Source organism: Haliotis asinina, chromosome 3 (assembly GCF_037392515.1).
Source record: "Haliotis asinina isolate JCU_RB_2024 chromosome 3, JCU_Hal_asi_v2, whole genome shotgun sequence".
Lineage (NCBI taxonomy): Eukaryota > Metazoa > Mollusca > Gastropoda > Lepetellida > Haliotidae > Haliotis > Haliotis asinina.
The window spans coordinates 60,648,269-60,675,363 of record NC_090282.1 but is presented as its reverse complement, the minus strand read 5'-3'; the positions used below and the strand labels follow the sequence as shown (position 1 = coordinate 60,675,363).

Below are 27,095 nucleotides of genomic sequence, written 5' to 3'. Positions count from 1 at the left end.
AATGGCGAAATGATAACAGTCGAACACCAAGTATGAAAAATATTGGAAAATCTCATATATCAATATCACCTTTGCGTTTCTTTCCTCGGAGAATGTATTATTATCTATGCGTTATTTTAAGCATACCATTGTATAAATGCAGTCATGATCAAGATGTTCCTTGTATTTCTACACAAGAACACAGTTTACATATGTATATTGTTGTCCTACAGCTAAAAGTGAATATGTAGAAACATTCAACTCAATATTATGCAACTATAAGAGAAAATAAACGGTTGACTCGAACAATTTATTTTTCTATGATTTGTAAACATATTTTAAACACCAGATGTGTTTAGAATGGCAATATATCATAAAGAGATAATTACTTTCGATATTTTTATCACATGCATCACATGATTTATATCATTTTATGTTATGAGTGTGAGTGAGTGAGTTTAGTTTTACACTGCACTCAGCAACATTCCATCTATATGGCTCCGGTCTGTATACACATTTACCCCGGTATATAAATAGTCGATTGTTATATGTTAACATGGGCATTGGGGTAGGCCAGTAGTCAGTATAGCTTTATACTGGCATGCAGTTTTTAGCGATTGAGCTAGCTTGAGCATGTTTGTATGTGATGAAAATTAGATATAAGCCATTACACATAGTCGCTACTTACGACAAGCACCAGTTGTTAAAGAAAATTTAACCTGGAATTTCACTGGGTTGTGTAGTGCGTGCGTGCGTGCGTTCATGCGTTCGTGTATATGTATGAATATACACGTTCAACTTTTTATCCAGAAAATGTTTCCGTGTCGGAGCAAGCCATCGGGTTGTATCACGAAAGAGATCGCCCGCATACATTACAGTGTGTCCTCAACGTGAAAACTGTATACCAGATTAAAGAGGATCAAACAGTTTAAAGGTTTCCCTGTTAGAATCGGATAAAAAGATACATAAGTACGATTTACAATCAATTCAATATTGATATACATCATAATAACACAATGTATACTCCAACTATAATGTTCAACTCTGCCATAAGATGAGGATTGCCCTTGGTTTATGATCAGCTACGTCCATTATTGAAACCACCCGAAACCCTTTTGAGCAGGCTCCCGGTACACTGTACATAGATATCCTCGTCTAACAGGGGCGAAATTACTCCTCTCTGTTTGATACCCCGAAGCCAGTGCGTCAGATTTGTTTTGTTTCTTTGACGTAAACATCTCCATCACTCTAATCACACGTCGTCACGTGATTTTGGGTACACTGTGTGACGCCCATTTCTGGTCTTCCCCGCCATGCTATTGTTAGGCTATTGCTAAAAGCGGCGTAAAATCATACTCACTCACGCGATTTATCTCTCAGAGAAAGTAATACGATTGGATAGACATTTCAGTGCAGTGTTAAAATGGAGGCTCGTTATATGATGTAGTGAAATGGCCCTGGCCTCACACTCGAACGTTGATGTCTAGTACAATGGAAGATGTTCGTGAGGTACCTCGAAGTATTCTGACATACACCACGAATTAATCTTTTTGATGAAACTTTTATGTTTATTCGCATTTCGGATATTTAACTGCTGTTACTCTCTTGTCGCCATTCGCCTATATTATATCATGGAATAGTGAGTGAGTGAGTGACTGACTGACTGACTGACTGACTGACTTATTGAGTTAAGTTTAACGCCGTTTTTAGCAATATTCAAGATTTATATCACAACTGACATTGGCTCCACACATTGTACCCATGTGGGGAATCAAACCCGAGTCTTGGGTGTGATGACCGGATGCTTTAACCGCTAGGCTACCCCACCGCATCGTTAAAGTTTGACTCTGTCTAACTATATATGGACAAGGTACAATGGCGGCGTTATCCGGATATACAACACTTCACCCCCGGTAGTTGTGTTCTATTATATCAATTAACAGGACTTCTAGGAAGTAGAAACTGTTTGGAAATATTCATCTAGTGTTGACGCTGATACTCAAATCGAACGTCGACCTTATATTCTGAGAAGTGCATGACTAATAGGTTCCGCGTTTAATTACTTTTGCTATTTTGAAACGACTATTTCATGAAATTTATCGATATGTCGATTACTAAGCGAACGTGTCATTTATTCATGTACATGGACTGTGGAGGTCCAGGCAGTCCTATTCTCGACCCAGATTTCACAGAGTCGCAATAAACAGGCTCAAGGGCCTTCGTTTCAAGGAAAGTATTAAACCTCTTACATTTCTTCTGAAACTAGTTCTTAAGGCAACAAAACATTTCATCCGGTAACAAGTCCGGTGTATTGGCTACACATAATAAGGAGCAGTAAGTATATTCATGGGCGTGTAAAGGCCTACTGTCTTCTGAGTTAATGACATTTATCGAGCTCGCATCACGTGTCCGTGTATGAAAGTAGACACCGTACGTCTTACCCTTGACGTGCCAGGCACGGATACAGTTTTTTGAGACTGGGTGGTGCACGGGATCATGTTTCCAAGCTCGATGTGTCAATTGCCTAAATCGATGCTCATGCTGTTGACCACTGTATGGTCTTATTCAGACTCGATTATTTACAAACCGCCGCCATATAGCTGGAATACTGCAGAGAGCAAGGTAAAACAAAACACTCTCACTCACTCGAGTTCCCATTAAAAATAAGATTCTAAAAATTAAATCTGGAAATGTACTTTACTTTTATTGTAATCTTGAGGACACTAGCCTATAACACAGATGTTAATGGTTTGAGGAGTACTATGGGTCAGAGATGGTTTCTGGCACTTTCTGAACCCAACATCCAATATCTTTTCAGAGAATATTTGCGAATTACACAAAAAGACTACCAAGGGTGAACTCTGTTGTTCCACAGACAAAAGCACTTAGTCTGCAAGTGTTAAGAATTGTACCTAAATACCCAGTAACATATTTCCACATGGACTGATGAACCAACACACGTCCCTTCCTTCTTTTACCACTGCTGTATACCCATCATGTCCCATCTTCTCATGTGGCCTAGCTTAACCCCAATGCTTATCTGACCCGTGAAGGTCCCGGGGTAGAATAGGCCTTCAGCAACCCATGCTTGCCATAAAAGGCGACTCAGCTTGTCGTAAGAGGCGACTAACGGGATCAGGTGGTCAGGCCCACTGACTTGGTTGACACATGTTATCGGTTCCCAATTGCGCAGATCGATGCGCATGTTGTTGATCACTGGATTGTCTGGTCCAGACTGTATTATTTACAGATCGCCGCCATATAGCTGGAATAGTGCTGAGTGCGGCGTAAACCTAAACTCACTCACTCACCCCAATGCTTATCCCATATGGAGTCTGATAGAAGTCCGCACCAAATGTCACTTACTTGAAAAAAAATCTGGATTCATTATTGTAAACCAGAGAGACAGCACTAAATATTTCAAATGTGGTCAGTTTTAATTAATGGATGGATGTACATTTGCAAATTTTAAACCATATCATCAAATCACTTCTGCCATGTCTCTACGAGGCTTAAAGCATACCTACTCAGGTAGTGAGCGAGTAAACTTCGCTGCCTTTAGCAATATTCCAGCAGTATCACAACAGGAGAAAAGGAGTTCAATATTGTACCTATGTGGACATCAAACCCAGCCTCTTATGTGATGAACTGACACATTGCCGACATTTTTCCTAATTAAGTGGTACCCACGATGCTTTCCGATCAGTGCTAAGTTTCTATTAAAGTATACTTGGTATGTGCTTCAAATGAACATTGTAACCTAACATTCACTGATCAAAAGACGTGACCAACTGGCAACTTGGCGAGGAAACTGGGCAGGCAATCAAGCTTAATGGAGTTATCTCCCTTGTTTATCATACTTATAATTACACAACATCAAATGTTTTCCCATCGACCTCTATAGTAACCGTATATTTAAAAAAAAATTATCCAGGCTATCAACAGTCATTCCATGTACATAGGGGTACAGTCTGGCCTTTAAACTACACAAGTTCTGTCCAGCTTGTCCGGCTAATTTTCCGAGCACAGGAAGCGGAACACATCAAACCCCCCATTCTGCAAATGTCACTTATGAAAATATCTGCACACACAAAGGCATAAGTCATGATGGTAAAAATGACAGCACTAAATACTTACAATTGTGGGCAAGTTTAATTACTGGATTGATGTGCTTTCGTAACACATAAACATCTTACATAAAACTACATTATTTCATGCGATCACAGCTGTCTCCGTTTTTTTTTAGCTGTTTACATCCGGTCCTCACTCAGGGAGCACATGATTCTGATTTAGTGTAGTGGAACCCTATGCCGGTCACACCACAGAATCTTATCCACAGATTCAGTATATATACTATTTGAACTTGGCAATCCAGCCATTCAAAAAGAGTGAAACAAAACAAATATTTTACTTCATATTTTTTTATATCTGTATCTATGCTGTAAAGGATATGTAAACATTTTTATTTCAAAACGATCATCTCAGTAAAAACGGTGACATAAACCAGCCCATAAGCAACAACAAAGTGGATGGAATGAGAGTCCATTACAGAGACACCAGGCTCTGCTTCATGAAATAACATTACATTATGTGTTAGTCAAAGCAATAAATAAAGTAGAAATTAAGAAACAAAAAAATACATAAATAATCTGTGTAGACATAAAATGAAACACATTAGCATATTAAATCTTTCACGGCATTTGAAAATCAAGGTGATACTACCTGTGCACCACTATGCAGAAATTATTTCAGGATTTCACATATTTCAAACAAAAATGCAAATATAATTATAATGACATTTCGAAAAAGTATAAAAATGCAAAGTCTGAGGTAATTATGCAATTTTTTATTCTGTCAGATCAACAAATAGATTACAGTTTGTACAAATGATTGCATATATCAAATTTGTCATCCTGCTGCTAGTATTGTATATGTTATAATGCTGGACCTTAAAGTAAAGATGCCATGATTGAAACGATATCCAAACAAAGTGATTCAATAAACCATTCGACTAATGTGTCTTTGTCACTAGAAACAAGGTTGAATTTAATCACATAAACATAAATGTATAATGCTGACAAAATTTTAATATGAACATAACATTCAAGAATGTACACATAGATATCACAGTGGCGTATCACAGTTTCATGTTCCAATATAAATATTCATATATACAATTTCACACTGGATTCAACAAGACTTCAGTTCTTCGGCAGACATTTTAGAATTCTGACAGTCACTTCATTTCAAAAACACATATTAAGGCATGTTATTTTTCTTAAACATTTATAACAAGATAAATCAATGATGCCAGTTATAAATGATTTATATCTAAATTGTAGACCTATCTGACCAATATGAATGGTTTGTGGAAGTGTTATTGTTCTGGATCTGGACATGGTTCGTTGTCATTCATCAGGTCAAGAATCCGCTTCTTGTCCAGTTCTAGTTTTGCAAGGTCTGATTTGGCCAGGGTAAGTTTCCCAGCCGCAGCTTTACGGAGGTTGTCATGTCTGTCCCGATCCTTGCTTCCTCCTTTTTCAGCAAGGTCCATCTCTGCAATAACTTCTGTCTCAAGGGCTCCAATAGTTTCACTGACCTTCAGGATGTTTTGGTTGACCTCAGCAAAGTCAGCACACAGACTGTCATACTTGTCCTGTTGATAACACGAAAGAACAAGTGAGTGGATTTTTTTAGCTGTATTCCAGTAGGCACTGTACTACTGGTGAATCAAACCAGACACATGGGCTGTGAGGAGCAAATGTTTCAATAAATGCAGTGAAAAAACACAAACAAAACAATTCCACAATTCCACAGAGTATAACTGCCTAAACTACTGTTGGAAAGAGAAAAAAACATTTTCACCTTTATCTCTACAATTTATGTAGTTGATATGCAAAAGTGTGAAATAATTTGGGGCTAACTACAGTTCCAGTGGTGGGGAGATAGTAAAGTCCTTGTTCCATGTTTCCTAAGGAGAGATTACTGCAGAAATGACCAATCTGGACTTTTTCTAAGTCAGACCATGGCTTTATGCAAATTAGTGTGCATGTATTGCAAAGGGCACTTTTTCAATGTCCATTTTCAAATTAGACTTATCTTCATTATAAAGGATAGCTCTCATAAAAATAATAGCTTTCATGTTGAAACTACTGAGGATGTAGCTACCATGGAGTCTCACTATCACACTATCACTATAAAATGACACTGAAGCAAATGATGGCTGGGGCGGGGCAGGTGGTGTCAGGATCAAGCCCACCTGTGAATGGGTGTAAAAACCTTGGAGTCAGCTTCGTGTGCAGACTCTTTCAGTGTAAAGTGTAACTGTAAAGTACACAACCCTGCGCACTTCAAAGAACCCAAAAATCTGTTGGTATATGACCAGATGGTGGCCACATGAACACATGCAAACACCTAGCTGCAGGTATAGCAACGTGCAGTAAACTTCGCCAAAGTGCAGTGACTATGTGTCCCAGTCTACCCAGCTGTAAACTGGATACCTCATAAGGATGAAAGAGAAGCAATAAACACGGTGTGCCTAGTGGCAGCAAGAGTTGTATACTCCCAAGGGAGTTGAGATTGATAATATGATGTGACGTAGAGATTGACATCCAATGATCCAGGAAAACCAATACCAGTGCCTTTAGCAAGCACTAGTTGCATGGATATGTGCGCTATATGAATATCCTATAATAATAATAAAAATAATATCTTTGAGATGACCCCTTGTGGTATTTGGCAGTGCATGTTGACTTTCCATCATCATAGCTGGCTGAGCGACCTAACTGCCATCCATAGTCTGATTTATTGTTTTCAGCAGACAGTCATATTTGTTTTGCGCAATGTTAGGCCAAAGTAAGTTATTTTGACATATCCTATTTGTCTAAAAACATTTTTTTTTTCTATTTCCGACGGTAGTCTCAAACACCTTGACCAAGATCTGTAATGTTCAACAGAATATAGGACCGTCCATAATGTATGGGTTTGGGGTAAGGGAGTCATGATTTTAATAGAGCGAGTTATGTACAATGTGAATGAAACCTCCCCAAATTTGATGTTTAAAGTAAGTGACTCCTACCCACATCTCATGTACAAAATCAATGACACCTCTTTGCACATACACAAAATAGATGACTACCCTACCTCCCCGGAACAAAATGGGTGATCCACCCCTATCCCCACTTCCCCCAGTAGCCATAATTTATTAACAGCCTGTCACATTCTCTATGTATCGAGAATGGAAATGAAATGGTTTCATCATAATAATCATTTTGATGAATAAATAACACTACGCAATTGAAGCCATTGATTGATCAGGCCTAGTTTCAGAAGAATTATTTGTAAGTTTTGCTCACCTGAGTATTGTCTTTGGTGTCTTCCATGGTGGGAGTGGTCTCCCCTTGATTGCCAATGCTATTGAAGACTGTATTGTAGAGGGCTGTGCCTGTCATGTTAGCCATCATGAAGCTTGGCGGAACATGCCGAGTGAGCACTGTTGTCCCTACAAACATTCCATGACAACAATACAGAAACTGAATAATAGTCCATGTTAAGTAGTGAAAAAAATATAAATCTCATTATATTGAGAACAAAAGTAATAGTAGGGGTGAAATAGAGTTCAAGGTTTGACTTATTCAACAAAGATATATCAGCAATATTCCAGCTATATGGCAGCTGTCTGTAAATCAAGTCTGGACCAGACTATCCAGTGACTGACAGTATGAGCATCAATCTATATGATGACAGGCGTTGGCCAAGTCAGTGAGCTTGACATACTGATCCCACTAGCTGCCTCTTATGAGTGAGTGAGTGAGTTTAGTTTTACGCCGCACTCAGCAATATTCGAACAAACCTGTAGAGGTTGCAGATTCTTAGAATAGAGTCCTCCTTGGGGTATTTATAAGCATTTAAATGTTCTTCAAATTGCGACAGTTGTAACTATACTTTTTCAATTAAAAATATGTACAAAACAAAAAACATCGTTTTTGTCTTGTGAGACCACCCCTACAGGGCCCCTGGCCCCGTGACGGCCAAGAGCAGGTAACTCTTCAGACTATAGCCTCCAGCAAAACACTTCTGTTCTGTAAGCAATACAGACAGAATGTGGGGAGGTGGGTGGCCGTACCCCAAGTAGGACTCTATTCAAAGAATCTGCAACCTCTACAGGATTCTTTTTCATAGAGATGATCCTTGGGGTACAGACAGACCTTTATTACCTACTGAAAGTAACAAAAAATCAAACGTGACCTTCTGTGCCTTGCGGCAGGGGTGCGGACCAGGGCCAGGGCCAGGCAAGTACACAGTCTAACCCTACCGTTCTACAAGACAGCCATAGGGTGCCTATAAAAAATTGCCCCCAGCCCCCCTTTTTTTCCAAAAACGGGAGCCAGGACAGGTGACCGACATATAGAGTTCAATTCTCAGGCATCGGCCAAGGTGCTAGGGAAGGACTCAGCCAGTCTAGACCGGTAATGAAAAATACCACCACCATAATAGAGCCCACCACCGGGATAAAAGATGGAAAGTATAAAGTAAGACATCACCACCAGTCTACTTGTTGCAGCTACAATGTCAAATGATCGTTCATCAATTGCGAAGGTAGCTCAATCAGCTAGGGCACTCGTGCCCTGCCCACTGGTGAGAACTGACTGGCCAAACCGAGCACGCTCGTTTGACAGTCTGTCTAACTGGTAATGACGGATGAACGTGCTCGGTCGGCTCCAAATAGCCGCAGAGCAGATCTCCTCAATGGGCAAGGCAGATGCATATGCCTTAGATGTCGCCACTGCCCTAACCGAATGAGCTTTCAAACCCTCAGGGGGGCGTACGACCTTTCGAGGTGTATCCCATACAAATAGCAGAGACAAGCCACCTAGATATGGTCTGCTTGTTTGCCGAAAGGCCAGCCTTGCCGCCACCATAACAGCAAAACAATTGATCATTCTTCCTAATGTCTTTTGTACGTTTGATATAAGCCTTAAGGGTCTTACAGACATCTAAGATGTGAGCACGTCGAAGAAAGGTACCAGGCGGTGAAGGCTGTGTGAAAGCAGGGAGCTCAATAGGCGCCATTACGTGAAAGGTGCTATCTCTCTTAGGACGTTAAGTATCTGGCAATCGAATGCTCACTCTGTCTTTGTGGAACACTGTTAATTCAGGGTTGGCGGACATAGCGTGTATGTCGCCCACCTGCCTGCCAGAAGTTACCGCCACAAGAAAAGCAGTCTTCCATGTCAACAGCTGAAGGGACAGAGCCGACAGATTGTGAAAAAGAGGGCTGGACAGCCAATCAAGAACGACTGGCAAGTCCCACGGGGGACTAATCCGCCGGACAGACGGACGGATTCTGTCCACGCCTGCAAGGAAGCGCTGAACTAGAGGGTGCTGCCCCAATAATGCACCGTCAACAGGAATGTGGAAGGCAGAGATTGCCGTGGAGTAACCTCTAACTGTAGAAGCGGCCAGACCGGCTTCCAGTTTAGATTGTAGAAACTCCAACACAGACACTTGATCTGCAGAAAAGGGATCGAGAATCCCCCTGTCAACACACCAGCACGCATAACAGGCCCATCTATCCTCATATTGAACGTTTGTTGAATCCCTCCGCGAAGCCAGAATTGTGTCTGCAACTGATGCAGGAATTCCTCTCGCATGGAGGCGACTCCGGACAGCGGTCAAGCCACCCACTGAATCCTGGGATTCGGGTGCAGCGCTCAGTTCTGGGATAGTAAGTCCGGTCGAAAGGGTAATAGTTCAGAAGGCTGAGCCAGAAACCTGAGAATTACTGGAAACCAGCTTTGCGCCGAAAGGTAAGCTGAAGCAAGAGTGGGAGGTCGTTGGCGAGATGAGGAGGGTTGCTCCAACAAGGGCTTAGAGTCCTTGAAGGTGGTAACAGCCTCCGCGGCCTCCCGCACAACCTGCAGTGCCCCAGGGAAGAGGGAAGACCCCAACCTGTCGGGCAGTGCTAGGAGTGCCTGCTGGGTAGCGGGTGAGTACCGGGCTACAGACAACCATAGCCAACGCAACCCCATGACGGCCCCCATCATCTGGCTGGCACAGCACCTAATACTATCACCAGATGAGAGTGCACATCCGTAAGCTGCCAGCCCAACCCTGAAGACGGAGAGTCGTCGACAGCGCTCCCATGGTCCAACAGCTGCCCCTGCAAAGCAGAAAGGTAAGCTGAGTGAAACACAACTCTCAGCTGCTGGGCTGCACACCTATACGATTCCTCGAAGGTGGACCTCAGCGCCGGAGCGGCCGCGGAGAAGGGCGGCAGCCACCGGCCCTGCATGGCAGAGGCTAAGGAAGAGGAAGAGGAGGACCCCCTCAGGTCTCCGAGATCTCCGGGAGATCAAAGCGAGACCGGGTACCTGAAAGGAGGGGATTCACTATCTCCCCGACCAGTGATGGGAGCATGCGCAACCTTGCCTCGGCGACCTTAGTAGGCGCGAACGCCTCCCCGGGAAGTCGAATCTCCAAGGGGTCGGGTTCCGACACAAGAATGGAAACCTGAGGCAAGATCTCTGCAATTTTCTCCCGAACCTGTCTAAGGGACGAACCGAACAAGTACGGGAACTCTGTCTCGCACTCCTCCCCAATCCCCTCCTCCTCCATAACTATCTCCTCACACTCCTCGGACAGGGAACTCTCGCCGTAAAGCGAACCTGCCGAGGGCGCTACCGAGACTGAACACGAAGGAACAGAAGGACTGAGAGGGGCCGAGACACTAGGTTCGCCCCTGCCAGAGCCCGAACTAGGTCGCCTGGGCACCTGAGATAAGCCCCCCACCGGAGGGTTACTCGACAGCCCAGGGAAAGGACGGGGTGCCGATGCCCCCAGCGGCTGGGCAGCACTAGGCTGCCTGCCCACCGTGGCACTAGGTACGCTCACTGAAGTCGAGCCGCCGACACTTGCGTCATTGTCCCACTTGCCCCAGGGGTCAAGCTGAGGCCGACTGCCTTAGACAAATCCGCCGGTGTGCCCGAAGCACAGGACGGTTGCCCTGAGGGAGGAGCGTTCTCCGAGCCTAAGCCCGGGCCGCGGCCTCCCTCAAATGAACCACCATGGCCGCTCAATGAAGACCGGGCGTCGAGCTCCTAGCGGAAGCCTGACAGCACCGAATCTATCATTGACTGGATCGAGGACATTTGCTGCTGAAACAAGGCATTAATGGATTCAACAGATATTAATGGTGTTTGAGAAGCACAGGGTGGTGCAGGGGATACAGTGGCAGGAGAAGGGGAAGGGTCCCTAGCGACCCTGGCCTTCTTAGCCGACCCGTCTGAAGAGGAAGCTGCACTTTTCTTTATATGTGAATGCTTGGAAGGAGGCTCCTGCGCCCAGATATCCTCCCCACCCGCCTTAAGCAGGTTGGAGTAAAACAAAAAGTCAGCATGTCGTGACTTTCTTGTCTGGGGAGTGAATCCCGCGCACACATCACATGAATGGTCATCATGGTGACATTCAACTAGGCACCTTAGACATGCATCGTGAAGGTCCTTGGTCGGGATAGAAGATTTGCATGTTGAGCAGGATTTAAACTGCAAAACAACAAATAACACCTAGTGTTGTGTAATGTAACAATAAATGAAACAAGACACACATGGGCGCAAAGCTAAATAACTAGAACTACCTGCGTAGTTAAGGTAAAAGCTAAGTGCCACCACACCATAATTTACAACAAATTTATACAAAATTGGAGTAAATATGGAAATAATACCAATAAAACGTATGAAACAGCATAGCTGAACAAACGCTTACTCTAAAAAGACAGCCATAGAAACTTAAAAGTTTTGGCGGGGAAAAAAGCTTGCCCTTCCACCATTTTGCCAGCTACGTGGCAAACAACAGGGACAGCAAAAAGTTACAACATTTTGGACAAGTAAACTGTAAAAAATTATTCCTAGAGTGCCCATGCGTCTAATAAAGAAACCATACATACAGTTTGAGTCTCTGTGTTACTCATCTTAGAACATGTCTTGTGTCTAAGAATGCAAGAATCTCTCAGAGCGCTGTAGCACAGAAGACAGAAAAGGAAGTGTTTTGCCTGAGGCTATAGTTTGAAGAGTTACCTGCTCTTGGCTGTCACGGTGCCAGGGGCCCTGTAGGGGTGGTCTCACAATACAAAAACGATGTTTTTTGTTTTGTACATATTTTTATTGAAAAAATATAGTTACAACTGTCGCAAGAATTTAAAGAACATTTAAATGCTTATACGTACCCCAAGGAGGATCTCTATGAAAAAGAATCCAGCATATGGCGGCGGTCTGTAAATAATCGAGTCTGGACCAGATAATCCAGTGATCAACAACATGAGCATCGATCTGCCCAATTGGGAACCGATGCTTGGGTTGCTGACGGCCTATTCTACCCTGGGACCTTCACGGGTCAGCAGCCTCTTATGACAAGCATGGGTTACCAAAGATCAATTGTAACCCAAATGTTCCCACGTCAGATTTATAGTGTTATCCCAAAGGGATACCAAGCTGCAGTTCTACATCATACCAACTTATGTTAAAATGACAAGTACTATCTTTCAACATATCTGGTACAATGCACAGCGGAGGAAAACTACAAACCCTCCACTCCATAGGCAAACACTTGATCCGCTACACCACACTGTAAACAATATAAGTGTACCATGCAGTAAGATGACACTGACCAGTGGTGGAGTACTTCTGGCTGAGTTCCCCAATCCTTCTGTTGACTGTTGGGGTGGCTCCCTGGGCTTCTGCCTGGACCATCTTGTCACTCACACTTCCCAGCATGCTCTGCAGCTTGTTTGTCATAGAAAAGTTCGAATACTTGGAAAGCCTAGGGGCAGACACAACAAACACATAATAATAGAACTATAAATAAATGATTTAGAGTGAGTGAGTTTAGCTTTAAGTATTTAGGAACCTGCCAATGGATTTTTGTGCCCTAGAATTCCAGAACAATCTGTGTCCACTGTGTTCACGGGTATGGTGTATCTGAATGTTTGAACATGTAACCCACCTGTCTTCAATCCTGTCCTGTGTGAACCGCAAACCTTGGGAGTCTATGGTGGGAAGAAGCTTCACATCCAGGAGATCCTCCACAACCCTGGACTTGCTGTCCTCATTGTGGTGGTTGTTGAACAGGTTCTGAAGCAGTTTCTCTGCTGCCTGGTCACTGCTACCATTGGGCTTGGACAGAGCAGAGGATGAACGGTTGAAGCGGGCAAAGAACAGGTCATCACAGATGACAGTGAGAGCCCGTTGGTATTCCTTCACGAATGCTGGATTAGCATCATCACGTAGGTCACCTAGAATTAAGAGCAAGTGAGTGAGTCATGTTTTACGCCTCTTTCATCAATATTCCAGAAATGCCAGAGCAAGGACAACAGAAGAGGGCTTACGTATTATACCCATGTTGGGAATCTAACCCGTCTTCAGCTACCTTCACACAAACTGACAAACAAAATAAACATACCATTTGACACAGTTTTGTTTTAAAGCTTTGCTTTAAAGTTTTAAGACATTTTCCAAAAATGGTTTCGGAAACAGATTGTTGTAGATTTTGCAACAATAACATTAACAAAGTACAATACAATCAACTTTGCTATACATTGTGACAAGGTCAGCCCTTGCACTTAACATACATTGTGTTGAATGAGGACTATGATTTATGGATGTACAACTCCTTTTATTCAGTGCAACGTTTCGACATAGATATTAATGTCGTTGTCAAGCAAATGGTACATTGAAATCAACGGAGAAGAGGTTTCCAAATCCCACTCGCATATCATCACTTGATAAAAAACTTCAGTCCACTTTGTTATAACAACGCTCTACTGGCTTCCAATCTCCTATACCCTACTCCTTATTAACTTCTGGCTTCCCATCAGTTTGTGTACATCAACCCCATTAATTGTATAAAGAACTCATCATCTTCTCATTCATTGTAACAACAATTCATGTATACATTCCTTCTGCCTGAAACTAAGGAATCTGCTGCTAAACAAGGAAGATACACATACCTGACTTGATATGGGCAAGGCAGTGCACCATCACCAAGACAAACTCTCCCACAGAGTCCAGACGAGCTGAACGAAGGTACAAAATACGGTTGTTGGCATCAAAGTGGAACGAGTTGCGGTACAAGTTTCCAGTGAGGTGTTCATTCCCTGGTATCTTGTCAGCCAGCAGGATGGTGACTGGTGCATGATGACAATGGCGACCTACTAGGTCAGCTATGAAGCAGCCAAACTTGTACACAATGAAAGACCTTGATGTGACCTTGTTGAGGTCAACTGGTTGTAGTTCTTTGTCATTGGCCCAGTCAGCATCTCTCGGGTCCAAGGAGGAGTCTCCTGGAAAGAGTCACGTGTTGTTTGCTTTAAGCTACAAACCTTGAAGCGTCACTGGAAACATGAAATCTCAAGTCTAATGTCTAATTACAAATATTTCTGTCACTGAGTAAACATCCAACCACAATCCAACAACATTTTCACATGCATGTTATGTCAGTGGTACTTATATCATTTATCCCAAATTCTGCTCTTTACCTGGATTTGTTGTGGAGGATTTGGCACCATTAGCCAGGGTCTGCTTCATGGACTCCAGCTTTTTGTACAACGGTGATGCCATCAGCAGATTCATCAACTCAGCCTCATTCAGGGGTGCTGCCATGTTGTATGTTTCAGGAAGTGCCTCAGGTTGGCTCGCAGGAGCAGAGGCCAGAGGGGTTACTTCCTGTGGAGCTGGTGCAGAGCTACCCACTGGGTCCTGTCTGCTCAACAGGTCGATGTTCAGTGTCTCTTGCAGAGTAAGCATCTGCGTTAGGAAAACAGGAATAATTAAGACACAAATTCCTTCAGTATATGTTCATTTGTTTGGAAGGAGCAAGGTATGGAACAAGGACAGTATTAAGCAAAGGAACAAACATGGTGTGAAGGTATCATCATGAAACTCACTTCATCAGCCTTGAGTCTGTCCCTTTCACTCCTCTGTCGGGACTCAAGGTCACGCTTCTCCTCACGGAGGTTGTCCTTCACCTCCTCCTGCTTCTTCTTCAGCTTCTCCTCCTTCCTCTTCCTGATCCTCTCCTGGAGGCTGGTGTTCATCCTCAGTCTGTCTGCCTCCATCTTGTTGAGGAGAGACTGCAGGTCCTTCTCATGCTGCTGCATGATGCGTTCCTGTTCACTCTTGCTGGCGCCTTCGTTCTTCAGGCGTTCCAGTTCCTCCTGTAAAATATGCAGCAAAGGAGTGAGTGAATGTTATTTGACACTGCAGTCTACAATACTTGGCTTTGAGACTTGTCTTTGAGATGAAACATGTGGTTTACTGCATGAGCATGAAATTTCAAAATAACAATGGGTATCATACACAGATAAATTCCAAGTTGTAATTATCAGAGGTCCAATCCCAATTTGCACTGGTGAAATCTTTTGACCAGTTTAGAATACCTGGGTTCTATCCTGCCTGAAAATCACAACAAGAAGTTGTCTTCTACATCTTCACTAGTCTGACAATGGTCAGGACATATGTACATCAGAGTATTCTACTGTTCTGACAATTAACAGTAATAGTCTGGCACAATTTCATTACTTTGAACATGAGACCCAACTGTATCTGACCTGCATCTTCTGTTTGCGTTCTTTCACCAGATCATCTTTCCTCTTGTTGAGGGACTGGATGTTCTTCTCATGTTTTTCCTTGTCTCGCTTTGTCTCCTCCTCCAGCTGTCTAGCATACTCCTCCATTTCAGACTCCAGTCGTTTCTTCTCTGCCTTCTCAAACTCTGCAAAATGGGAGATTTAAGTGCAGAATCTGTACCCAGGAGCAGAAAGGAACAACAAATATTTGCAATGCAACACTTCAGTAAGTGTAAGTGTGAACTTCAGCTTGGCTGCATGCCAGCAGAATCTGAACCAACAAAACGGAGAGATAACATTGTCTCTGGTTGTCAAACCCAGTAATCCTGAATGTACTGGTCTCTTCCAACTGGTGGCTACAAGTTACTCTTGATGCATCAAACAATGTTTGCCCAATCCCAGTTTTTGTCTACACATTTGTTCTAGACTTACTTTCATAGTCAAATCTGAATACATGATAAGGTACATGGATACTGGAATGTTTAACCCAATGGTCCCCCACAAGAAGCAATTGGTGATGCACAGTTTATTCATCTGTTGCAACAAGACATGGAGATCATTTGCCCTGGATGTCTAGACAAAGGAAGCTAACCCTTCTGCTCCTTCTTGAGGCGTTCTTCTTGTTCCCTTCGCTGCTCATCCAGCCTCTGTTTCACTTCCTCCAACTCCTCGGCAGCCATCTCAGCCTGACCTGCATCCTCATTGTCTGGGGAGTATCTCTTCAAGGCCTCAGCAAACTCCTGCCACCATCATATTGCAAATATTGATATTTCTATAATATAATAATGATATAACAAGGATATTTATAAGGTGCCTTTTCCAGGCTATCTGATCATTATTGCCCCGAATAACCTAAGCTGCCCGTTTTAATCACTAGAGGGTTAATAGTCTTACAACTCGCCTCACCGAGTACCCATTTTCTGCTGGGTGAACAGAGACAATTTTGAACAAACTCATTTGCCTAAGGTGACACCATGTGTATCACATGTGCTTCATTGTTGGGCTGGACTGACGTCCTAAAAAGTCACATGAGTTAATCTGCCAAACACAGTCACAGTCCAAGGGCTGGCTGAGCCCAATGCTGCTTATCTTTAACTGATTGTGACCTGAGCACTATGAACAGGACCACACGCCTGAAATACTGCTGGTATGACAATATTAACTCCCTTGCTATAAAATCATATCACTAAAACCGATAGACATGTACATTTTGTTCAGATACAAATGATGTTAAAACATACATGGATTACAAATCAAGTTAACATGTTCTACCTTGTAGTGCTTCTCCTTCAGTTCAAGCTGTGCACGAGCAAACTGAACCTCCCAGTCTGCCAGAGCTCCTTGTTCAATCTCTTTTTCATCTGCTGCCAATCGGCGGTCAAGGTCTGACAACTCCATCTGCTGGCGATTCAGTAGATCAGCTCGACGATCTTGTAGCTCCTGGGGGCCTAGGCCTTGATTCTACAAAGGAGACATATTGATAAAGGTTTCATATTTGGATTTTATCTTGAGACCAAAGGGCAGCAAGAAGTTCACCTTCAAGCTGACTGAGACTATTAATAAACTGAGATGTTAGTTACGTGATTCAAGATACTACTATGCATTGCAATGTGTAGGGACTGGGTATGATGAAACATGGCTGTAAGCAGGTATCTACTGTTTTTAATTATTCTCATGCTGCTATATGTTGAATTCTTATTGCTGTTAACCACCTATAAGTCAGAATTTGATTTTAGAACTCTGAGATATATTGATTTTTCATTCTTGGTTTTCAGTTTTTACGGGAAAGATATGGAAGAAAAACCTTGTTGGATGAATATGTTTTTTGGACATTTTTTCAGTCACTGTCCAATAGGGAGTTTGCTACAGATGTCCCACACAGCACAAAGGAGCTTCACAAGTCAATGTTATTTCCATTCCTAATAAATATCTGAAAGAAAGTGTACCTGAAGCTCATTCAGCTCTTCCTGGTGTCGTTTCAACATGACATCCCTCTCATTGTCATACATGTCGTGTAGCTTGCTCAGAGCTCCATCAACTATAACCTTCTTCTGGGCCGCAAACTGACTCTCCAAGTCACGCAACTCCTAAAATATCACAATTACAAATACTCATGTAACATGTATTTTGCAAGGAAATCATGGGTGTGATTACTTATCAAAATTGCCATAGGACTTTTGCTCAAAGTGGTCAGCATGACAAAAAGTCTCACAAAAAGCAAAAAACACAACAACACAAACTTGTGAACACATCAAAAGTGTGAGTGAGGATTATTCGTACGATGTGTCTGGGATTTGACACAGAATCTGTAGAACCTAACAGCAATGGACCATAACTCAGCTGATTCATCAGCAATATGTTAGCAGTAACACAATCAAATGAGGCAAATCACTAGCTGATTCATCAGCAATATGTTAGCAGTAACACAATCAAATGAGGCAAATCACTAGCTGATTCATCAGCAATATGTTAGCAGTAACACATTCAAATGAGGCAAATCACTAGCTGATTCATCAGCAATATGTTAGCAGTAACACAATCAAATGAGGCAAATCACTAGCTGATTCATCAGCAATATGTTAGCAGTAACACATTCAAATGAGGCAAATCACTAGCTGATTCATCAGCAATATGTTAGCAGTAACACATTCAAATGAGGCAAATCACTAGCTGATTCATCAGCAATATGTTAGCAGTAACACATTCAAATGAGGCAAATCACTAGCTGATTCATCAGCAATATGTTAGCAGTAACACATTCAAATGAGGCAAATCACTAGCTGATTCATCAGCAATATGTTAGCAGTAACACATTCAAATGAGGCAAATCACTAGCTGATTCATCAGCAATATGTTAGCAGTAACACATTCAAATGAGGCAAATCACTAGCTGATTCATCAGCAATATGTTAGCAGTAACACATTCAAATGAGGCAAATCACTAGCTGATTCATCAGCAATATGTTAGCAGTAACACATTCAAATGAGGCAAATCACTAGCTGATTCATCAGCAATATGTTAGCAATAACACATTCAAATGAGGCAAATCACTAGCTGATTCATCAGCAATATGTTAGCAGTAACACAATCAAATGAGGCAAATCACTAGCTGATTCATCAGCAATATGTTAGTAGTAACACAATCAAATGAGGCAAATCACTAGCTGATTCATCAGCAATATGTTAGCAGTAACACAATCAAATGAGGCAAATCACTAGCTGATTCATCAGCAATATGTTAGCAGTAACACAATCAAATGAGGCAAATCACTAGCTGATTCATCAGCAATATGTTAGCAGTAACACAATCAAATGAGGCAAATCACTAGCTGATTCATCAGCAATATGTTAGCAGTAACACATTCAAATGAGGCAAATCACTAGCTGATTCATCAGCAATATGTAAGCAGTAACACATTCAAATGAGGCAAATCACTAGCTGATTCATCAGCAATATGTTAGCAGTAACACATTCAAATGAGGCAAATCACTAGCTGATTCATCAGCAATATGTTAGCAGTAACACAATCAAATGAGGCAAATCACTAGCTGATTCATCAGCAATATGTTAGCAGTAACACATTCAAATGAGGCAAATCACTAGCTGATTCATCAGCAATATGTTAGCAGTAACACATTCAAATGAGGCAAATCACTAGCTGATTCATCAGCAATATGTTAGCAGTAACACAATCAAATGAGGCAAATCACTAGCTGATTCATCAGCAATATGTTAGCAGTAACACAATCAAATGAGGCAAATCACTAGCTGATTCATGAGCAATGTTCCATGGTATCAAAGTGAGAAAACATGCAATCAACCAAATCATAAAAACAGACCATCAGATCCAATTTTGCTCCCTCTGAAGACAAACAACAGAGTCCTGGAAAATTCTGCTGAAGTTCATAAGTTGTGCCCTGTATGAGGCGACAACCCACCTGAGCATGCCTGTTGGCAAGGACAGCCTTGATGACCTTGTCACTGTCCTCCTGGCCATTCTGTCGAATTCCCTCCTCGATTGCCTTCTGCTCAACAGCCTTCGCCTATGGATGATTCAAACAGCAACATGATAACTGTTTACTTATCAGTAATATCTTTCATACCATTGCAATGAAGTTACCACCAAATGCAGACCAATAAAAGTGACACAGTTATGCCACATTATGCAAAGCAATCAGACTGATGTGTGTAAGAGCCTAGGAGTAGCACCTCTACAACTTTGTACTGGTGGGAAGTCCTGATTCACAAAGCAATCATTGAGCTACGCTGCTACTTGTACACTTTAACATAGAAACATGCCATTTTTTTATGCCATCCTTGTGTAAAGATGCCACTATGGGCGAGTCTGTTCCTCCTGTACCTGTTTCAGTTTGATCTCATCCACTTCCTTCTTCTGTTCCAGCATTTCCTGAGTCATCTCAGCCTCCTGTCTGCGTCTCAGCTGATCCATCTTCCGCTTCCGTCTGTGCACCATCTTTTCCCTCATGGCAAGCTGTTGGCGGTCACGCTCTGTGTCCAGACGGTCGGCCAGGTCGTCCAACTCCTGTTGGTGTGAGGCCAGCAGCTGAAACAGTGAACTAGATGGTTTACATCATCATACATACGACAGACACTACTCAGACTGATGCAGTTCAGCTAGTAGCTGAAATATTTGAGCAGACATCATAGCAGACTTCTATATGCCCAAGCGAGACCATCCTCTCTGTGTTCTACAACTCCTTGATATCCACACCACTGAGGATGGATGTACAGATCAGCTGTATGTCAAAAATAAATATTACTGCGTGGACTTGAAAACCACAGTGTTTTACAGAAGCACAAACAATTACTTGACAGTATATGTCAGTTCATGTTCATGTCACCATGACATCATGGTTGTAGAGCACATCTGAACTAGAATAAGCATGCATGGCAATATGGCCATGAACAAAGTAGGGTTTGTGTATTCCACAAAATATTTCAAAATGGCCACAAAACCAAATATCATAATTTCAATTTACTCACTGCAGCAAGCTGTTCTTGACTTAAATCAGACCGAGCAGCTGCCTCAGCTGCCAGCTTGTTCTTTCTTTCACGGAGGATCTTTTCCCTCTCCATGTCCAGGGTGTTTCTTAAGTCCTGTTCCTGGCCTGTCGCCTCCTGTTCCAGTTTGGTTGCCAACTGTTCACGTTCTTGCTTTTGTCGTTTCCGCAGCTCCTCCTTGGCTCGTTGCTAGGGACAAATGTATCGTTAACAACAAACAGGTTTACATTCAATCAATGACCGGATGTTATGCATATTTTACTAATATACCAATGAATTGTCTGGAGCCCAAAATATGGGTACACAAGACTGTAAGCAAGTAATGCTTGTCCATGGTTCTGAGTGATTTATGAACCTTTCAACTAGGTATACATTAACACTGCAGACCCCTAAAACACCTTACCCTCACCAAGTACTGAACTGAGCATATCAACAATAAGAGATAATATATTTATTCCTTGACTCTTAGGCAGCATATATGCTTGAGTCTGGTAATAAGCCCACTTGTATTCACCTGTTCCTTCTTAAGTGCCTGTTCCTGGATGGACTCTCCATACTTGACTTCTGGCATGTGATGGAGGTCAGCTCCAGGCATCTCTCCTGCCCCAGAGCCAGCTTGCCTCATCTGGAGAGTTTGTTCCTCTACAAACTTCTGAGCTGCTCTCTCCTCCATCCTTCGCTGTGCATCCCTCAACCGTCGAGCACGACGTGCTGCTATTTTCCCCTGTAAAATATACAGTGTGATTAGGAACGTCCACCAAGTTCACAAACATTTTAAACGAAATCTTTAAACAATGCTAATCTATGCCCAACATGTTCCTGTGGCACTATCCTCCCCATCTCTAAAATATTCATCTTGTCCATAGCCCTCTGTGACTACCTCTTCCATCTTATCCCCACACCCATGTCCCTATCTCTTGTATCTTGTCTTCATCCCTATGTCCCCAACTCCTCCAACTTGTCCTCAGCTCCATGTCCTGACCTCTTGAATCTTGTCCTCACATCCATGTCCCAACCTACCTGGATGTCACTGAGCTGTCTGTTCTTCTCACTCATCATCTCAGAATCCAGAGACAACAGTTCCTGCTTGTAGTCCTCCAACATCCTCTGGACAGCCAGCTCCTGACCAGGCAGCGTCTGCTTGCTGATCTACAAGATGAATACAGACCATCAGTGTTGATCAGAAAATAATTATCCCATAAACATCTGTTCTGTATTGAATACAGTCTTGCCACACAACCCTCAAGTCTGCAAACACATCCTTTATCTCACCTGTTTCAAAATGTCTCTGTGAATGTCTTTGAGTGAGACTGTGTGGTCTTCATCTATGGCTAGAGTTGCTTGTTTGATCTGCTCATTCTCCTGGGCATCCAGTTCTGCCTCCACAGCCTCACGTTCCTGACGATGCTGATCGTCTAGGGATTTCTTCAATCGGTCAAGTTGCTCTGGGTTGCCATCTTGGATCACCTTGGTTGACAACTGTAGTTGGAAAACAAGCAAACGTCATATACATACATGTTTACACATTCTTCAATTGAAAGAAGTAACTTCCAGTTTGACAACATTCACCTTTTCAAAGGTTTATGAGTAACTTTTAGATCCTTGATCAACGTGATATTATTTACAAAATGTTTAAAGCTAGTTCACCTCAGCCATCTCCTTCTCTTGTTTGTCTCTCAGATTGTTTAGTCTCTGTCTGCGCCGATCTGCCATCTTCCTTCGAGTCACTTCCATCTGCTGCTGCTGTCGGTTCCTCATCTTCTGTTGCAGCTCTGCCTCCTGTTGAAGCTGGGACTCCAGCAGACGGTCAACTAACTCCTCCTGCACCAGCTTCTCATCACTTAGCGATTTCTGGAGATATGTCAAGTCAATGATTAATTTCATTCCAACATTTTTGCAGGCAAATAACATTCATTCATTCAAATTATTCTTCATATAAAAATAGGTGAACACCTGTTTATTTTGAAGATACTGATCCAAATACATGGGTGTAAATAACACATATGCTGTTATTCCAATTTGGAACAGTTCTTATTAAGATCAGACAGGGGTATACAACATAAAACCACAACATTAACAATGAAATAAAACTTGTGAAACAGCATCCTGTGGTAACTTTGGAACACTTACAAGTTTTTGCTTAATTCCCTTTGACATCTTCTTTCGACGAATGTCCGAGATGGCTGGCACAGCATCCGACTCTGACTTGGCTGATCCAGCCATCTCCTCAGAATGTAGTGTGTTCATCAGCTCTTGTTCTGTCTTCAGTTTAATGTCAAGGTCATCTGCACCGACTATGGGCTTGGGCAAGCCAGCTTGCTCTGCCTGAAGAACAATGAAGAGGATCATGATCTGGTCAGTAGTAATGCTTTTGATAATTCCCATTATTATCATAGCAAACATACTAACAAAAAAGAAGTGAGTGAGTGTGTGAGTTTAGTTTTATGCCACTTTTAGCAATATTCCAGCAATATCATGTCGGAGGACACCAGAAATTCCGTGTGGGGAATCAAACCTGAATCTTCGGCATGAAGAGTGAACACTGTAATCACGAGGCTACCTCCCTGCCCTCAAAGATGAAGTGGAATGGAATATAGGGTTGACATATAGGGTGGCCATTTAAATTCTAACACAAATTCATGTTTTCAAAATACATTATCCATTAACCAATACATTAACCATTAGAAGGATGAAACAAAGACATAAGTCCTTATGCTCTGTGAAAGTGGGATTTGGGTTTAACTTCAGTGCCAAATGTACAGTGACAAAATGCCAACTAAATGAGTGACAAATAGTTTCACAATTCTAAAGAAACCATACTAACAGCGAATATGAGAATTGAACAAATGACCAGTGGCCCCTCAGAAAACTGTAGGCAAACAAATCTACACTGCATATTGCAGAACTTCAGGCTCTCAGGAAGCCACAAGCCAAGCACAACTTACCTCCCTCTGATGTTTTTCTCGGAGCATGTTTTCCCTCTGTCTACGCCTCTCTGCAAGTTTATGCCGAAGACCATCCAAGTATCTGTCCTTCTCCTTGTTGTGGGCAGCAATTGCAGCCTCAAGGTCTTGATCATGCTTTGACAAGATGTCCTTGACCTCTGAGTCCTTCAGGTCACCTATAGTGACAGGAATATCTTCACAAATATTTTTTTCTACTCACTTGACAACATTCTTTAAAAATATTACGTGATAGGTTTTAACATTTCAGACAAACTACCCTTTCTTTTGCTATTACCAAATTGGTGATTGCCCTGAAATTCACTTGGAAATCCTAGATTTGAGCACCTGTTCTAGACTACATATCTGAACACATGGTTGACTACAAGCACTGACCCTGCAGCTTGACAGCCAGCGCTTGGGCCAAGCCATCCATGATGCCACGTCTCTTGGCATCCTGGTCCTGCAGGATGCCATCCAAAGCTTCCTTCTCATCTTTCTCAAGGTCACGTTCCAGCTCCATCTTCTCTCCATTCTGGCGGCGAAGCAGTTCCGCCTGATCCTGTGTAGTCTGCACAAATATAAAAATCCTAATGAAGACATCTGTGTTGAAATGGTCAATCTAAATTTTCCTTTAGATTAAACACACAAATTGGGATCAACTAATTTGTTTGAACAATCAAAAGTGTGAGCATGCCACAGCCTGACAAACTAAAAATTTGGCTTCACACACTGTTATATGTCATGTCATATTGTCATAAGCATGTCCAACAGTTTACTGAAGCTGTACTTCTATTAGGTTTCTGGGAAAGGAAATAGAATGAGTCATTTGAGAAGAGTTCTGTTTCTCCACTACCCAGTCTCCCTGCAGCACTCAAAACTTTGAATGATCCGAGACAGATTGTGTTCAGTACCTGGGCTCCTCCTGTTCTGTTGATGTTAAACTTGGAGGTGGAGTCACCTGCTTCTCCTCGTTGCATCTTCTCCCACATTTCCCGTGACATCGGAATGTTGCCTGAGTTAAGCTTGTCCAAAAGTAATTGCAGTGCTGCCATCAGTTCAGACTCACGGGTCTGGCCTGGAATAAAGCAGTAAGTTAAAGCCACAGATTGCATGCTAGTCTGACAGTGTATCAGCTCAACAGGGAAGAAAAACAACTGGGTACAGTGGGAAGGAAAGGATCATAATTAAGCACAGGTGTTGTTCTGGCAAACTATGAAAAACAAGAAGACATGATAATCATTATCCCCTGCTACAGTGTTATTATTCCCTGCTACAGTGTTATTATCCCCTGCTACAGTGTTATATCATGCTACAGTGTTATCATCCCCTGCTACAGTGTTATTATATCATGCAACAGTGTTATCATCCTATGCTACAGTGTTATTATCCCCTGCTACAGTGGTATCATCCCCTGCTACTGTGTTATTATATCATGCTATAGTGTTGTCATATTCTGCTACAGTGTTATTACCCCCTGCTGCAGTGTTATTATCCCCTGCTACAATGTTATTATCCCCTGCTACAGTGTTATTAAATCCTGCTACAGTGTTATTATCCCCTACAACAGTGTTATTAAATCCTGCTGCAGTGTTATTATCCCCTGCTACAGTGTTCTGTTCCTGGTTTGACAACTAATGATTCCTCCTACAAAAAGCGATAAAAAAAGCTGTTAAATGAGAAAATCTGCTCACACTGGGGATACCATGCATTTAGTCAAGGAAGGTTTGACAAGGGCCATAACTCTGTAAAAAATTGTAACACAGTTTCCATTTTCAAACTCCATCAAGGCAAACCTTCACATCTGGTTTCGTCTTACGCTGAATCCATGTTTGTCACTTAAATAACAAGTGAACTATTATTTATCTTTCTATGTAAACATTCATCCTCTTACCAAATCTGTATTTGTTGTGGCCTCCCATGTTGACATTAGCATTGACCACTGTCGGGCCATCACTAGCACCTTGCTGTAAGCCTTCCCTCTCCATTTTGCCACGATTCTGTTGGCGGCGTTCAAGATCAGCCAGTTTGTCTGGATCAAGGTTGTTCAGAAGTTTTTTCAGTTCATCATTCTGGGCACAGATTCGGCTGTAGAATCCTCGCAGGTCCTCTTGTTGTCGTGCCAACTGTGATGCCATGTGAAGGTTCTGGTCCTCCAACTTGTCATACAGTACTCGCACATTAAAGTCTTCCAGTTCTTGATCTTTGTGGAAATCTAGACATAAAGATCAGGTATTGTACAACAACATTTCACACAGATTTAAGAAAACACTAATGTACATTTTTGTGGTTGAAAACAAGTAAGACAAATGTTCAAAGACTTAAAGACAACACTGGTTGTCAGCTGAGAAATCCAGAAAACCAATGTCCGAGAATGACCTCACCCACTGAAGATGCTGTTGAAGCTTCTGCTCCGTCTCCACTTGGTCGAGGTCCAAGATGACCACCACCACATCTGAAACAGAATACAGTTCACATGTATATACAGGACACACATGCAAAATACAAACAGAAAATAATGTCTTGATTTTCCAATTTTGTATTCTTTACAGATCTGATCATACATATTCTCCACCCCCAAAATACTGGTATGTTTTGTATATCCCTATAATAAAGAGATTACATGGAAGCATGATAATCGGACATAATATATCTCATGCTTTCTTTACGTACAGTCAACACTTGTCAGTCGAAAGTCCTGTGAGCGAGTAACACATGAAAATCAGTCTCCTGTTGGTCAAGAATCTTGGAATCTTAATGTAATAACATCCAATATGGACAATGATGCTGTTGATTTACATCTACCGAAAGTAAAGAGAATGATTTTGGATTAAATCCAACCTGTTTAATATATTCAAGTTATAATACAGCATGTCCCTTTGATCTGGGCTGAGAGAAGAAAGCTTCTGGAACCTTTGTTGGCAATTTTTAACAAAAATGAAGCTATCAGATTGTTATCAAAACATGATCATAGGATTTTGGCAGTGTCCCTTCTCAAAAGGACATAACTCTACACAGTACATTGAGGCATTCCTGATTTCAGATGGTACTAAGGATGTTCAACTTACTTCTCTGGCCAGTGGTCCACATCATATCGCATATAAGATGGCACGGGAGGTGGTGCTCCCAAGCTGCGATATTTGGGTTTCCAGTGCTTCATGGGATAGATAATCGAGTCCCTTGGCTTCCACACCAACACAGCCACAATCAGGAGCACCACACATGCTCCGAAAAATGCGATGAGACCGATAATAAGTCCCCAGTCAGGTGCCTCGTTGGCAACGCTCTGCTTGTACACCCCCATAGCTGCAATGTTGGCTGGCGTTGATGGCTGGATACGAGACACGCCGTTGGGACAGGTGGTACCAGCAGCTTTGACCGTTATGATAATCTCACTGTAACCAGAAGCAGATAATCATTACAACCTTGATTACACAAGTTACTTGCAAAACTAAACAAGGTTTAATAAAATATACTGTAAAACAGTGTCTAACAAATATTAAGGGTGGGTTGCTTCATTCCTCAAGAGAG

At 42.2% G+C, this 27,095-nt stretch overlaps 1 protein-coding gene across 1 annotated transcript in view; it reads right to left on the bottom strand.

The window, feature by feature from the left end:
- Positions 1-4,384: 4,384 nt before the first annotated feature.
- The window catches only part of LOC137278257 (uncharacterized), a 133,490-nt gene continuing 110,779 nt past the window's right edge, over positions 4,385-27,095 (bottom strand). Inside the window, exons 89-113 of the mRNA XM_067810481.1 lie at positions 26,633-26,959; positions 25,949-26,019; positions 25,459-25,779; positions 24,479-24,642; positions 23,961-24,135; positions 23,568-23,743; positions 22,753-22,947; positions 22,270-22,473; positions 21,895-22,101; positions 21,643-21,771; positions 21,137-21,346; positions 20,605-20,811; positions 19,961-20,164; positions 19,539-19,643; positions 17,545-17,685; positions 16,871-17,059; positions 16,191-16,338; positions 15,581-15,744; positions 14,918-15,187; positions 14,510-14,777; positions 13,982-14,314; positions 12,979-13,267; positions 12,644-12,795; positions 7,335-7,480; positions 4,385-5,635 (exon numbers count right to left, since the gene is read on the bottom strand). Of these exons, the coding sequence (XP_067666582.1) occupies positions 5,357-5,635; positions 7,335-7,480; positions 12,644-12,795; positions 12,979-13,267; positions 13,982-14,314; positions 14,510-14,777; positions 14,918-15,187; positions 15,581-15,744; positions 16,191-16,338; positions 16,871-17,059; positions 17,545-17,685; positions 19,539-19,643; positions 19,961-20,164; positions 20,605-20,811; positions 21,137-21,346; positions 21,643-21,771; positions 21,895-22,101; positions 22,270-22,473; positions 22,753-22,947; positions 23,568-23,743; positions 23,961-24,135; positions 24,479-24,642; positions 25,459-25,779; positions 25,949-26,019; positions 26,633-26,959 (5,074 nt within the window). The 3' untranslated portion in view covers positions 4,385-5,356. The remainder of the gene's footprint in view (positions 5,636-7,334; positions 7,481-12,643; positions 12,796-12,978; positions 13,268-13,981; positions 14,315-14,509; positions 14,778-14,917; positions 15,188-15,580; positions 15,745-16,190; positions 16,339-16,870; positions 17,060-17,544; positions 17,686-19,538; positions 19,644-19,960; positions 20,165-20,604; positions 20,812-21,136; positions 21,347-21,642; positions 21,772-21,894; positions 22,102-22,269; positions 22,474-22,752; positions 22,948-23,567; positions 23,744-23,960; positions 24,136-24,478; positions 24,643-25,458; positions 25,780-25,948; positions 26,020-26,632; positions 26,960-27,095) is intronic.